Source organism: Agelaius phoeniceus, chromosome 29, assembly GCF_051311805.1.
Source record: "Agelaius phoeniceus isolate bAgePho1 chromosome 29, bAgePho1.hap1, whole genome shotgun sequence".
Taxonomy (NCBI): Eukaryota; Metazoa; Chordata; class Aves; order Passeriformes; family Icteridae; genus Agelaius; species Agelaius phoeniceus.
In genome coordinates this window covers 989410-1004553 of record NC_135293.1, presented here as the reverse complement: position 1 = coordinate 1004553, position 15144 = coordinate 989410, and the positions used below count along the sequence as shown (strand labels likewise).

Here is a 15144-nt window from a genome sequence, read left to right as displayed (position 1 = left end):
CCTTAAACAAACACCGGGATTAGCGATAAACAGGGAGGGAGCAGCGGGAATTTCAGCGGGGGAGGAAAGAGGCAAAAAAGAGGGAAAACGGGGGAAAAAAGAGGAAAAAAGAGGAAAATATATGAATAAAAGAGGAAAAAGAGGGGGAAAAGGAGGAAAAAAGAAAAATAGGAAAAAGAGAGAAAAAAGGAGGAAAAGGAGAGGAAAAAAGAAAAATAGGGAAAAAGAGGAAAAAGAGAGGAAAAAAATAAGAAAAAAAAAAAGGAGGAAAAGGAGAGGGAAAAAATAGGGGGAAAAGGGAAGAAAAAAAAAGAGGAAAAAAGAGGAAAAACCCACTGGAACAGAGCCCTGGGCTGGGAAATGCTGGATGGGAGCCCCATGAGCCAATTCCCAGCTTGTTCACCTTTTTTAATAAATTCCCATTGACTCCAGGTTTTCCCAACCTTCCAGAGCCACCTTTTGCTTCAGCAGTGAAAATTTACCTATAACCAGGTTAATGAGGATTTTCAGCACCAAAAGAAGGGATGTCTGTTATCCATGGAAAAGCAGGAAGAGATGGGGAAGGTTCTTTTTGGGATTATTTGTGACCCCCCTCCCCTGCAGCCTGTTTCTCATTGTGGGACTCAAACAGAATGAATGTGGATGACTTCAGCCTGTGGTTTTCCGGGGACAATGATCCCACCTCTCCAATCTGGACACTTTTCCTCCAATTCAGGCTTTGCTCTGGTTTTGCTCCGCGCCCGGATTTTTGCTGCGCCCTCGGGATCAGCTCTGACAATGGCTGGGGACAGCTCTGGAGCCCCCCTGGGATGGCAGGGGGACAATCTCTGCTGCCAAATGCCAGGGTGGGTTTTGGGAAAGCCGCTCCCTTCCCACCCCGAGGGATCTGGGATTGTGTCAGGGCGTGGGAGCAGATCCCAAACAAAGCTTTGGGGTCCCGGGTGGGTTTGTGTCCCCGCTCCTGCGCTGGCCAGGAAATGCTGACGGGGTTGATTTCAGAGAATCCCCACTCTGAGGAGTCCTCTGCTCACTGCCCCAGGCCTGGCTGTGTTTGATGAGGAATTTGCAATGGAAAAATTCCCGAATTCCCCCTGGGAAAGTCAGACCTGCCCCTGTTCAATGTGACCATGACAAGGTGCTGCAAAGGGGGCTCTGAAATTCCTCCCAGCTGGAACCCATCCCTGCTTCTCCAAAGCAGCTCCTGAGGACTTTTAGGAATGGGTTCAAGTCCCAACAATTCCAATTATTTTTTTGTCCTAAGAGCTGGTGTTAAGAGGTGAGAGGTGCTAAATGTCTGTACCACAAGGAAAAGCCACAAAGCTCAGAACTTCCAACAGAAATTTGGATGTGTGACACTGCCAGCGCAGAAATATTCCAAACTCAGCATGTAGAAACACGGGATCATAAAATCCCAGACTGGTTTGGGCTGGAAGGACCTGAAAGCCCATCCAAACCCAGCCCTTCCATGGGCAGGGACACCTCCCACTGTCCCAGGCTGCTCCAAGCCAGCCTTGGACCCTTCCAGGGATGGAGCAGCCACAGCTGCTCTGGGAATTCTGCTCCAGGGCCTCACCTCTGGGAGATGGAATTAATATTTTTAATTATTCTTATTCGGTTTCATCAAAGGAATGAAGGAAAACAGAAGGAAAGTCTTGCAAAGGCTGTGCAGGGGTTGGGTTGCAGCTGCTCTGGGTTCAAGCCCAATAATCCTGATCATTTTCTATTTTATGTTTTTTCAGCAAGGGAGGGGGATCTATTAAAATTTTGTTAAACACCTTTGCTTTGTCCATAAGAGGATTTTTTCCCTTTATTGGGTTCTTCCCACATCTCCTCTGGGTGATGGTAGGAAAATCTCCCTTCTTGGTGCACATTTAATTCAACCCCTACAGACCAGCAAGGAACCTTTTCCTTTGAAAAAAGAACTAAAAATCCAACAGATTTCCAGGAACTACTTCACACTTTCATTTGGAATGCAGCACTACCAACTCTTCCATTTTAATTTTTTTTTTCTCTCCCTCCTTAAATTCTGAAATAAATCAAAACTTCAAATACAGCCCTTAAAACTTCCAGACAAAACCCATACAACCTCTGGCTCCCCCGCCAGATATTCCTTTGCCATTCCAATATTCTCCCTCACGATCCCTGCCAAAAACAAGAGAGCCCAGCCACGGCCAGGAGGCCAAGATCAACCATTTCACAACATAAATCAGGACCCAGAGGAAAACTGAGGAACAAAAGTCTCGAGTCAGAGGTTTCCAAGTGCCGCCTTCACGTCGTTCCTGGTGTTGTTCGTAGTATCCCAGCCCTGGCACGGGGAGCGAGGCTGGGACGTGGAGCTGGAAGCAGGAATGTGCTCCAGAGGTGCCTGGATCACAGGGGCAGAACTCCAGCTGCACCTTTCCTGAGGGAAATCTGGGGCTCTTTTTGCTCATTTGGGTTTTTGAAGGGTTTTAATCGCCGCTCTTTCCCAGCTCCCCCCACCAGCGAGGGGCTCTGGCTGCCTGAAACCCAGGACTGAGGTAAAAACTGGGAAATTCCAGCTTCTGGTGTCTCTTAGGAGCACCTCGGTTCAGAGAACCACAGAATTGTTGAGGCTGGAAAAGACTCTGAGGTGCTCAGCCAGTGCCACCACCACAGTCACCAGCACGTCCCCAGGCGCCGCCTCCACGTGGCTTTGAAACCTTCTCATTCCTAAAATTCTGGTGGAACTGCAGGGCCAGGGATGGACCCGGGTGAAAATCCTGCTGGGAATCCCCTGTGCCCCTCTCTGGGGACACTCAGAGGTGCTGGAGCTCCATCCCTGACCTTCAGCATCACCCCAGAGTCAGCTCCAGGCCCCTCTGTGTCCCCTAGGCCCCAAATCCCAGCCCTTGGATTTTCCTCTGCTTTGCATCCAAACTCAGGGGGGTTTTGGAAACCCCTGAGCTCCTGTTCTGCATCTCCAGCACTTCCTTGTCCATCCCTCAGTGGAAAATCCAAGCTCAGGGGGATTTTGGAGAACCTCCCTGCATCCCTGAGCTCCTGTTCTGCAGCTCCAGCATTTCCTTGTCCATCCCTCAGTGGAAAATCCAAGCTCAGGGGGATTTTGGAGAACCCCTGAGCTCCTGTTCTGCAGCTCCAGCATTTCCCTGTCCATCCCCCAATGGAAAATCCAAGCTCAGGAAGGTTTTGGAGAACCCCTGAGCTCCTGTTCTGCAGCTCCAGCATTTCCTTGTCCATCCCCCAGTGGAAAACCCAAGCTCAGGGAGGTTTTGGAGAACCCCTGAGCTCCTGTTCTGCAGCTCCAACATTTCCCTGTCCACCCCTCAGTGGAAAATGAGGAGGTGTCAGAAATCAGCTGGAAGCTGCTCCCGTTCCCTTTTCCCCACAATTTTTAATTTGGCCCCTCTGAGTGCTGCCCTCAGGACAGGGGTGCCACAAGCTCCTCTCCCAACCCCTCTCCCCACCCATCTTCTCACTTGCAGGGCCCAGCTGGTAATTAATGGGCTCGACCTAACGAGCTGTGGTTAAAGCCAGGCCTTTACCCCTCCTTGCAGAGTGGAAATGGCAGTGCCAGCCCAGTCCTGCTCCCCTTTGTTCCACACAAACCCCTGGAAACTGCCCAAGAGTTCATTAAAGCAATAATAAAGCAATAATCCCATCCCAGGCCTGCCTCAGAACGGGATTTGTCAGGGCTGGGCCCTTCAGGAGAGGCTCATTTGAAATTGTCTCTCCTTTAATGGGTTTAAGGCCGGATTAAAGCCGGGCCTGGGCCGGGATTTATTGCTCCCCATGCCTTTATTAATTGTTATTTGGGAAAGCAGGGCTGGATAAGAGGCTTGTTTATTTTGCATTTAATCCCCGCTTTGCATTTATTTCATGCTTTTCCCTTTATCGAAGGAGGCTGGGATGGGAACGAGCTCTAAATAAATATAATTCCAGCAGAAACAGACCCAGTCTCTGGCCTGAACTGCTGCAGCCTCTTCCCAAAGCCTCTCCAAGTGGCCTGGAGCAGGGACAGCAGCAGGGACAGCTCGTGTTGGGCACCTGGAGTCACTGGGAGCAGCTCCTCCCTCCCATCCCATGGTTTTGATGGATTCTGGATGATCTTTGAGGTCCTTCCAAGCCAAACCACTCTGGGATTCTACGAAACCCACAGGAAGTGGTCTGTGCCACTTGTGGGTGATATTTAAGAGAAACTGAACCAATGTTTGGGTATTTTTATCTCCCAGAGTTTAAAAAAAAAAAACTCCCTGAAAATGGAACCTGGGTTCCCATTTTTCTCTCTGAACTCCTGGTGGGGTTTTGGGGTTTCTTGTCCCATTTGGGAAAACAACAGAATTTGGAGATGGAGGGAGAAAAGGAGGCACAGACCAAGATAAATCCCAGGAGAATCAGGGCTGGAAAACACCTCAGAGATCATCCCAACCATTAACCCAGCAGAGAAGGGGAAAATTCCCAAAGGAAAGGGAGAAATCCCCAAAGGGAAGGGAAAAATCCCCAAAGGGAAGGGAGAAATCCCCAAAAGGAAAGGGAGAAAGCCAAATCTTGTCAGGGTTGGTGACTGTCCCTGGAGTCCTTGGATGTGTCTGTCACCCACCAGGCTTTTGGGGAAGGAAAACATGGATAAAATGCCCATCCAGACCCAACATCCACATTTTTGGACCCTCTCTGAGCAGCCCCAGTGCCCAGGGCAGTGCCCGGGGTGGTGCCCAGGGAATCTCCAGCTCAGCTGGGCTTTAATCCCAGCTCTGGAGTTCCAAATTGCTCCCTGCAAGCCCTGGAGCCAAGGAAGGCTGAGCCCAGCCTGGAGCTGGTTTTTTATCTCCCTGAAAGGAAAAGCTGAGGGGCTGGGAAGGCAAAGCCACAGCAAATATTTGCAATGGTGTCATGAGCTGCTAAATGGACACCAGGGATAAATGGGATTAAATGTTCACTGGGTGGCTTTGGGGAAGAGATAATTCCACAAAATGCAGTTGTCAAGGTCGCCCATGTGCCCACGGTGTGGAACAACCCCAGATTTAAACAGCTGAGCCAGCCTTTATTGACATTTCCCCCTTGGTTCATTCCTTTGGCCTCTCTGAGAGAAGCAAACCTGGAACTGGGACTGATCTGCTTTTCCCAAAGGGAAATCCCACAGCAGCAAAGGATCCTGAGGCCTCAAAGCAGCAAAAGCCAGGCCAGGGAAGATCCCGGAATGATTAAACGTGGAAACAACTTCTGAGATCACCAAGTCCAACCTCCCAACATTGATCCATAACTGAACTTCCCAGAATTGTTTCAAGGATTCCCTTCCATGCAGGCTGGAATTCCAGGAGGAGATTCCTCCATCCCCACAGGTTGGAATTCCAGGAGGAGATTCCTCCATCCCCACAGGTTGGAATTCCAGGAGGAGATTCCTCCATCCCCACAGGTTGGAATTCCAGGAGGAGATTCCTCCATCCCCAAAGGTTGGAATTCCAGGAGGAGATTCCTCCATCCCCAAAGGTTGGAATTCCAGGAGGACATTTCTCCATCCCCACAGGTTGGAATTCCAGGAGGAGATTCCTCCATCCCCAAAGGCTGGAATTCCAGGAGGAGATTCCTCCATCCCCAAAGGTTGGAATTCCAGGAGGAGATTCCTCCATCCCCACAGGCTGGAATTCCAGGAGGAGATTCCTCCATCCCCAAAGGCTGGAATTCCAGGAGGAGATTCCTCCATCCCCAAAGGTTGGAATTCCAGGAGGAGATGCCTCCATCCCCACAGGCTGGAGTTCCAGGAGGAGATTCCTCCATCCCCAAAGGTTGGAATTCCAGGAGGAGATGCCTCCATCCCCACAGGTTGGAATTCCAGGCGGAGATCCCTCCATCCCCACAGGTTGGAGTTCCAGGAGGAGATGCCTCCCTCTCCAAAGGCTCCAGCTGCAGCCCAAACCCAGCCCTTTTCTGGGGCAGTGCCCCCATTCCAGCAGCATTCCAGCATTCCCCAGCCCCTGGCACTGCCCAGCCCCACATGGATCCCACTCTGCTCCTGCCCACGGGCACTCTGCCCAGGAGCTGCAGCCAGATGGGCTCCAAAGAGCTTAAAATAACCCCAGATCAGCAGGAACCATCTTAGAGCAGCAGAGCCGAGCTCAGCCCAGGCTCTCCTGCTGGGCCTGGGCTCCCTCCTCAGGTGGGAAATGGCCCCAAACTGGGCAGGGAGCAGGAGCTGCCCCAAGGGGCAAAACCCTCCCAGCACAGCCCCAGGCCTGGAGCACAGCCAGAGGGACCCCAGGGGCAAATCCCGAGGTGACAACACCCCCCAGGGACATGGGAAGGACAGGCACAGCCACCAGGGCCAGGCATGGCATGGGCCAGCATGGAAGGGACCCTAAATCCCACCCAGTGCCAGCCCTGCCATGGCAGGGTCACCTCCCCCTGTCCCAGGTGCTCCCAGCCCCGTCCAGCCTGGCCTGGGACACTCCAGGGATGGGATGTCCCCAGCTTGCCTGGGAATTCTGTGCCCACCCTCCAGGGAAGGCAAACCCAGCCACCAGGTGGGTGCAGGTGAGCCCCGAGTGCCGCGACCCCAAAAGGAGCTCAGTGACTCCAAAAGGAGCTCAGTGACCCCAAAAGGAGCTCAGTTACCCCAAAAGGAGCTCAGTGACCCCAAAATGAGCTCAGTTACCCCAAAAGGAGCTCAGTGACCCCAAAAGGAGCTCAGTTACCCCAAAAAGAGCTTAATTACCCCAAAAGGAGCTCAGTGACCCCAAAAGGAGCTCAGTTACCCCAAAAGGAGCTCAATTACCCCAAAAGGAGCTCAGTGACCCCAAAAGGAGCTCAGTTACCCCAAAAGGAGCTCAGTGACTCCAAAAGGAGCTCAGTTACCCCAAAAGGAGCTCAGTGACCCCAAAAGGAGCTCAGTTACCCCAAAAGGAGCTCAGTGACCCCCAAAAAGAGCTCAGTGACCCCAAAAGGAGCTCAGTTACCCCAAAAAGAGCTTAATTACCCCAAAAGGAGCTCAGTTACCCCAAAAAGAGCTCAGTGACCCCAAAAGGAGCTCAGTTACCCCAAAAAGAGCTTAATTACCCCAAAAGGAGCTCAGTGACCCCAAAAGGAGCCCAGTGCCCAGCACTGCTCCCATGGGATCCTCCCAGACCCAGCTCCTCCTTCCCGAGCTCAGGGGACGGCGACGCTGCCAGCCCAGCTCTGCCAACCACCCAAAACCCGCTTTGCCAAAGAGCCACCAACTGCAACTCACCCTCGCAGCGAGTCCTGGCCCCTTCTCCTCACTCTGCTCGGGGGCCTCTCCTCGTAGGCTGTGAATCTGTCTGTCTGCAAGTCCCCCTCGTACTGTGCCGCGGCCAGCACGGCCGAGCAGCCCAGCAGGAGCCTGGCCAGCCACCAATCCCCCATGCTGGCCCCACTTCCAGCGGTCCCCCGAGAGCTCTGTCCAGCTGCAGGCTCCCTGCTGCCCTCGCAGGAGGACGAGGACGAGGAGGAGGAGGAGGAGGAGGAGGATGGATTTTGGCAGCAGCGCCCCGGTGCCAAGGACCCGTCCTGGAGTTCCCTTTCTGGAAGGAGAAGAGGGGGAAAGAGACTTTGGAGGGAGTTTCTTGTTCTTGAGGTCAGGCAGGCCCACCCAGTGTCCCCACTGCCAGCCCCACCCCTGCCCTCCCAAATCTTCCTTTCCCCAGGAGCTGGAGGGCAGGAGATGCCCAGGAGCTGTGGTTCTGCCTGGCGCCGATTTCTCCTGATGGAGAAACAAAGAGCAGCCAAAGTCCTCCAAGGCAAGAGGAGAACGTCAAGGAAGAGCAGCTCCTGCCCGTGGGCCATCATCCCACAGCTCTGCTGAGCCCAGCTCATCCATGACTGAGGGGACACTGGCATGGGGACAGCCCCTGGCATGGCACTGACCCGCCCAGGGGTGGCCCCTGGGATGGGGTGGGTGATTTTGGGGCGCTGAGGAGAAGGCAGGGGTGGCAAGGCTGGGATCAGGGGGCAGGAGATGAGGAATCCCAAGGGAAAGGCTCTAAAGGGGATCCCAGCCCATCCCCAGGGCCACGGCTCCCAAAACCCCCAGCTCTGCCCGTGGGGAGCCCATCCTTCCTCATCCTTCCTCATCCTTCCTCCTCCTTCCTCCTCCTTCCTCATCCTTCCTCATCCTTCCTCCTCCTTCCTCATCCTTCCTCGTCCTTCCTCCTCCTTCCTCATCCTTCTTCATCCTTCCTCCTCCTTCCTCATCCTTCCTCATCCTTCCTCCTCCTTCCTCCTCCTTCCTCCTCCTTCCTCCTCCTTCCTCATCCTTCCTCCTCCTTCCTCCTCCTTCCTCATCCTTCCTCATCCTTCCTCGTCCTTCCTCGTCCTTCCTCCTCCTTCCTCATCCTTCCTTCTCCTTCCTCCTCCTCCTGGCTCGGGGGGCAGCTCTCACCTCAGCACCCCCAGAATTTGGTGCCGCAGGAATGAGGAATCCTCCTGGAACAATCTGAGCTGCGAGAGGCCCCGGGTGGGGAAGGAGAGGCCCCCGAGCCACCCCTGACTGTCCCCCCTGCTCTCCCACTGCAGCTTTCCCGGGCCAGCCCAGCCTCGAAAATCAGCCCAGACAGGACAGAAAATGTGTCTGAACCAAAAAAAAAAAAAAAAAAAAACCCAACAAACCAACAAAAAAACCCCACCAGAAAAAAAAAAAAAAACCGAAAAAAAAAAAAAACACCCAAAAAAAACCCCCAACCCTAAAAATTATGAGAAAATAATTAAAAGTAATTCAAAGTTCCATTTCCCTCGCTGCTCCCAGCGTCCCAGCTGGGAATGTCTCAGCTCTGGAGGGCAGGAATTTTTCAGGCTCTAAGGTTTCAAACGCAGGGAGTGAGGAGGGTGGGAAGGGGAAAGGAGACAAAGAAATGCCCTCCCCGAGCCTGGCTCCCCGCTTATCTCCAGCCACACAAAAGGCAGAGTGTTCTTTCCCTGTCCCGCAGCTCCCGAGGAAAGGGGCACACGGAGGAAAAAGTAGCAAAAAAAAAAAAAAAAAAAAATTTAAAAAAAATTAAAAAAAATATATAAAATAATTAAAGAAAAAGGCACGAAAAGTTTCGCACTCCAGCGATTTAAAGCGAAGGAATTCCAGCTGCATCCATTTCCCCGCGGGGGGATGAGGAGCCTGACAAATGATCGATACACGGGACATTCCCGGAGAGCTCACACAGGCATGGAAAAGTCATTTACAGCCGCCAGAGAGTCGCAGCTTCAATGGAATAAAAGCCTCCAAAAGTTCTTTGCAGCGCTGAGAAATTCCAGCAAACCCCACTTGTAAGCAAGACACTGAGAGAATCGAGCCCTAAAAATCAGATTTTAAACCGCTTGGGAAGGAAGCAGGAAAACGTTTCCGAGGCAAGGCTGTGAGTGTGAAATGAAATCAATTAAAAAAATAAAAATAAAAAAAAATGTGCGAGACACAATCAAAGAGAGAAAGGAACCGATAAAGAGAGAAAAGAAATCAGCTTGCGCAGCTCCGGAAAGTGGTGAAGAAATACCTTTGGGTCCTGGGGCTGGGGATGTGCCCAGAGCTCCTTTGTTTAGCGGAGGTCTGGGCAGGACAGAAGGACTGCAAGGCTCCCTCCTGGGCAGAGCAGAAAAGGTGCAGCCTCAGCCGGGCCAGGGGGAGGGCCCGGGCGGTGGGAGTAGCTCAGCCCAGCATCCTCCAGCCAAAATTCTCCGAGGAGGGGCTGGGGGAGAGCTGGGCTCCAGCGGCACCTCGGCCCTGCCCCGGGGAAAGCTCCGAGCCCCAATTTCGGCTCCCGGCAGCGGCTTCGCTTCAGAGACACCAAGGGGTTAATTAGGGTTCAGCCGTGATTTCGGGGGAAGCGGCACAGCAGGGGAAAGGAGGGAGTGAAAAGCACTTTTCTGGTTCTCCTGGTTCGAGTGTGAAACAATGGAGTGTAAGTTGCCCGAAACATGGATTTTTTTGAGGGAATAGGTGATCCAGCCCAGGATCTTCACACCCAAAAGTTACCTTGGCTCCAGAGGAGAAAAACCTGGGAGGTTAAGAAGCATTTTCTCAAAAGAAGTCATTTTAAAAAGAAAAGCACGATGCAGATGTTCAGTCTTCCATCTGAGGAAGAGCTTTGTGAGTTGGGAGTTCAACTCCACTCTTTGGCTCTGTGAAAAAACAAAACAATAAACCAAAAAACAAAACCACCCCAATTTTCCTCTGCTTCTTGCTGTAGGCCTCACGACCGATGGCTTTTCTTCAAATAGAATGAAATGCCCATAAATCCTCTCTCTGCTCCGTGCCACCGCACACCCACGGCCTTTCCCAGGGGTGCAAGCCCAGGGTCCTCCTGGGAAAGCCCAAATCCAGCTGATTTCCAGTCCCAAGGCACTCAGAGGAGCTCCTGCACCAAGCAGGACCCAAAGGGAGAGCCAAGGGTGCCCCCAGATTGTGGCAGCCCCGTCCCCTCCTGACCCAGCACGGGAGGCTCCAGCTGGGCCATCGTCTCCATTCCCCAGTTCCAGGAGAGCTGAGCCCTCCTCCCCTGCTCCCTTTGAAACCCTGGGCTCTCCTTTGTTCCCAGCCCTGCTCCCACTCAGCCCCTGCCGGCTCCAGAGGGGTCAGGAGAGGCTCAGCCTAATTAGCAGCAGCCTAATTAACAGCGACCTTGCGGGATGCCAGGGGAAAGGCAGAGCTGGGAATGGGGCTGGGCTGGGAACGCAGCTCTGCCAGGAGAGAATTCCCACTGCAATCCCCATTCCCACTGCAATTCCCATTCCCACTGCAATTCCCATTCCCACTGCAATCCCCGTTCCCACTGCAATTCCCATTCCCACTCCAATTCCCATTCCCACTCCAATTCCCATTCCCACTGCAATTCCCATTCCCACTGCAATTCCCCATTCCCACTGCAATCCCCATTCCCACTCCAATTCCCATTCCCACTGCAATCCCCATTCCCACTGCAATTCCTATTCCCACTGCAATCCCCATTCCCACTGCAATCCCCATTCCCACAGCAATTCCCATTCCCACTGCAATCCCCGTTCCCACTCCAATCCCCATTCCCACTCCAGTTCCTATTCCCACTGCAATTCCTATTTTTATTCCCATTCCCATCTCATTCCCATCCCCATCCCCATCCCATCCCATCCCCATCCCATTCCCACTCCAATTCCCACCCCATTACCATTCCCATCCCACTCCATTCCCATTCCCATTCCCATTCTCATCCCATTCCCATTCCCATTCCCATTCCCATTCCCATCCCCGTTTTCATTCCCATTCCCATTCCCATCCCATTCCCATTCCCATTCCCATTCCCCAATCCTGCCCCCATTCCCATTCCCATTCCCATTCCCATTCCCATTCCCATTCCCCAATCCTGCCCCCATTCCCATTCCCATTCCCATTCCCATCCCATTCCCATTCCCATTCCCCAATCCTGCCCCCATTCCTGTTTAGATCCACCTGGGCTTTACCTGCCTGGGAAGGGCAGGACTGGGACATCCCATGGGGAAAAAGAGCCAGGAAAGACCCAAAAATGACATTTTCCTCCCCCTGGAGGAGAGAGGCCTAAGCCCAGCTTAGGCTCAGCTCAAGGAGCTGTCACAAAACTGCCCAGGAAGGGTTTCACTCCTTAATGAGTGAAGCACAGCGGAAGAATGCTGGTAATTAATTATTATTGTTATTAATTACGTGCTTGGAGCAGAACCTGCAGAGTAATTTGAGTTTTCTGCTGCCCCGAGCAGAGTGAGAAATGAAGAGAAAGGAGGAGTCGTTTAGGGGTGATTTGATGAATGTTTTAGTTTGGCCTGAACATAGAATTTTATTTTAGATAACACAAATTCGGTTTCAAAGGGCTTTTAAATTAATTTTCAATTATTGTATTTATTCAAGCTTCTAAAATGTTGTTTGGAAAAGGAAAAAGCACAGCCTATAACTTTACCATTAATGAAATCAAATATTTGCAGATGATTCATTATCTGTCCAAACCATTTAACAAACCCAGAATGCATTTATTTATGAGTTTTCCCAGTTTGGATTCGGGAATTTTTGCCATGTCTCCTGTGCAAGCAGGTGGAACTTTGAGCAGTAAATAATGCAAGTGAGGACAGAGAAAAAGATCCAATCTCCTCATTTTGGGGAGCTCCAGGCAGCACATGGAGGTGGGAAAATCCTGTGGGGAAATGGGATGAGATCCTCATTCATTAATGTCTTTGGAATCATGGAAATGCCCAGGGGAGGGGGCTTAAAGCTGCTTTAAAAGTTGTTAAATTCAGCATTCACCTTTTAATGCTCAGCAAACTCTGTGGCTCCTTCTCTGGGAGGAAAGGATACCAGGAATTGGGATATTGGGAATTGGGAACTGGGAAATCAGGAATTGGGATATTGGGAACTGGGGAATCAGGAATTGGGGTACCAGGAACTGGGAATCCAGGAATTGGGATATTGGGAATTGGGAACTGGGAAATCAGGAATTGGGATATTGGGAACTGGGAATTCAGGAATTGGGATATCAGGAACTGGGGAATCAGGAATTGTGATATCAGGAAGTGGGGCACCAGGAACTGGGAATTCAGGAATTGGGATATCAGGAACTGGGAAATCAGGAATTGGGATATCAGGAATTGGGATATCAGGAACTGGGATTTCAGGAACTGGGAAATCGGGAGTTGGGATATCAGGAACTGGGATTGTCCAGCTGCAGAAGTGGAGCTTGGGGTGGCCCAGCTGTGGATTTTCAGTGCCTGAAGGAGCCACAAGAAACACGGAGAGGGACTTTGGGCAGGGGATGGAGGGCGCGGGGAATGGTTTTCCATGGGCAGGGAGGGGGTCCAGGGGGGATATTGGGATGGAATTCCTCCCTGGGAGGGTGGGAAGGGCTGGGATGGAGCTCCCAGAGCAGCTGGGGCTGCCCTGGATCCCTGGGATGCCCCCTGGCACAGGGGAGGTGTCCCTGCCATGGGAGGAGAGGGATGAGATGAGATTTAAGCTCCCTCCCGACCCAAATCATTCTGGAATTCTTTGATCTCCCAAGTGCGACAAGAGCTGGGGCTTTGGGTGTCAGCCCTGATTCCTTCACCTCTCCCCTTCATTTCTGCATCAAAGCTGAGCTGGTTCAGCCCCATCAGGGCCTGTCAGGAACCCCCCAGCAAAGCTGCCTGAGAGCCCCTTGAACTTCTCCATTCCCGTCTTTATTAAAAGTGTCACCTAAAAAACTGCCTGGGCTAAAATTAGCCTGCGATGCTTCTGCCAGGGTGACACAATGCTGTCAGGGCAGCAACAGCTCTGAACTGTGATGTCATCTCAGGAAAAACCAAGGAAAAAGCAAATCCAGGCTCTTGTGCCGCCGTCCTTGCAGAGAGCAGGGGTCAGGGAGTGTGGGATGATGGACGCTGCCCACGCTGCTCAGAGAGCAGGGCAAGCAGGGATTAATTCATGGGAATGGGCTAAAAGGGGCTCAGGGGGATGAGGACACGCTGGGCCTGCGCTGCTCAGGATTTCCAGAACCTCCCCATGGAATTTCGGGAGGAATTGGAGATCAAAAGTGGCAGCGAGCAGCACGCGAGGCCCAGTGTGAGAGAGGCACTCAGGAACCAGCCCAGACAAAGCTTTCCTCAGGGAAATTGGTCCACAGCTTTAACTCCCTCCCCAGCCTCCCAGCCCCACACACCACCAGCAGGGTTTTGGCCCCAAATCAGGCTGGTTTCTCCTCATCCCTGCCATTAAATCAATAATCAGCCTGATTGATTATTGATTATTATCAATAATCACCTTCCTGCCTCACCTTTGGCTCAGTCCAGCGACCTCTGCTTGCCAAAAACACATTTAAAAGGTGCTGTGTGGGCACAAGGGCTCCGGAGAACTTTCCAAGCTGGGGAATTCAGGGGATGAGCCCAGGTGATCCCAAGGATGGGAATTATCCCATCACCTGGCACCTCCTGGCATGATCCACACAAATCCGTTCCTGCACCTTGTCCAGATGCCCTTAAAATGTACCCCAAAAAAAAAAAAAAAAAAAAAAATCCTGAATGCAAAAAAAAAACATCCCAAGGGATCCCTGTGGCTTCTCTGGGGATCCATCCCAGCACCTCCCAGGGAGGAATTCCTGCCCCTGCATTCCCTGGGGACTCACTGGGATGAGTCTGCGCCCATCCCAAGATTTTGGGTTTGGACAGGAGCAGGTCGGACCTCAGGGAGCTCTGAGTGACCTCGGGGCTGGGGCAAAGCGCCAGCAGAATTCCCCAAACTCTCCCAGCCTCCTGCCATTCCCAGGGCTGGAGAAACTCCCGAATATCCTGGAGGAACGAGGGGTTCAGGGATGTGGGGCCGAGGTGCCACCGGCCCCGTGTAACATTTCCAGCCCCCGAGCTTGTGACCAGGCTTGCAACATTCCTTTTGTTTTCTAGGAATTCGACTCCACCAAGGAGGGAAACCACAGGGAAATTGTTTCAGTGTGTGCTCTGGATTTGGGAGAGGAGGGATGGGGCCGAGGGATGATGTATCACACGCGGCTCCGCAGCCAAGAGCTTTAGAAAAACACCCTTTGCTTCAAACCCGGAGAAAGGGACTTTTTCCCTCTTTGGCTTGGCAGGGGCTGAGCCCAGGCAAGGGGAGATCAAAGCCAGGCCAGGGCTGCTGCGAAAAATCAAGCCCTGGACATTTATTAAGATTTTATTCATAAAAAGCCCTGCTCTGAGTGCAGCGGGATTTCGCTGTGGAACTTTTGACACGGGAGCTGCCTGATTTAGAAGGAAAATTGCCTCTTTCTCCTGCCAGGAGTAAGGTGATCCCTCCATTTCCTGTGAAATTCCAAGCAGGGGTACAAACACCTTTCTTGTTGCCCTCAGGTGGGCTGGAGGCACATCCAGCCCTGGCTCCTGGGCTCTGCAGCGTCCCCACCACCTCCCCAGGCAGATGCGGCTCTCCCAGCCCCAGCTCACTCCCTTTGCCCTCGGTTGAATTCCGAGTTTCCCGTTTTCCGAGGTGTTTTTTTTCCTCCCCTTTGTGCGATCTGCAGCGCAGGAGTTTAGCTTGGCAGCGGGGCCGGAGCAGATGGAGAGCCCTGGCCCGGCTCCCCAGATCCCAGGAGCTCCTGCTCGGGGCCGTGGGCAGCATTTCCAGCCACTCACTGCCTGGACCTGCCAAGGCAGAGCCTAAAAAACAAAATAAAAACGCCACTTTTCAGATAGAGGAGCTGGAATTTTCTTTAG

At 52.4% G+C, this 15144-nt stretch overlaps 1 protein-coding gene across 1 annotated transcript in view; it reads right to left on the bottom strand.

Moving 5' to 3' along the window:
* Positions 1 to 7356, bottom strand: part of LOC129131134 (fibrillin-2) — a 75440-nt gene extending 68084 nt beyond the window's left edge. Inside the window, exon 1 of the mRNA XM_054649908.2 lies at positions 7202 to 7356. Coding sequence (XP_054505883.1) covers positions 7202 to 7356 — 155 coding nt within the window. The remainder of the gene's footprint in view (positions 1 to 7201) is intronic.
* Positions 7357 to 15144: the final 7788 nt, after the last annotated feature.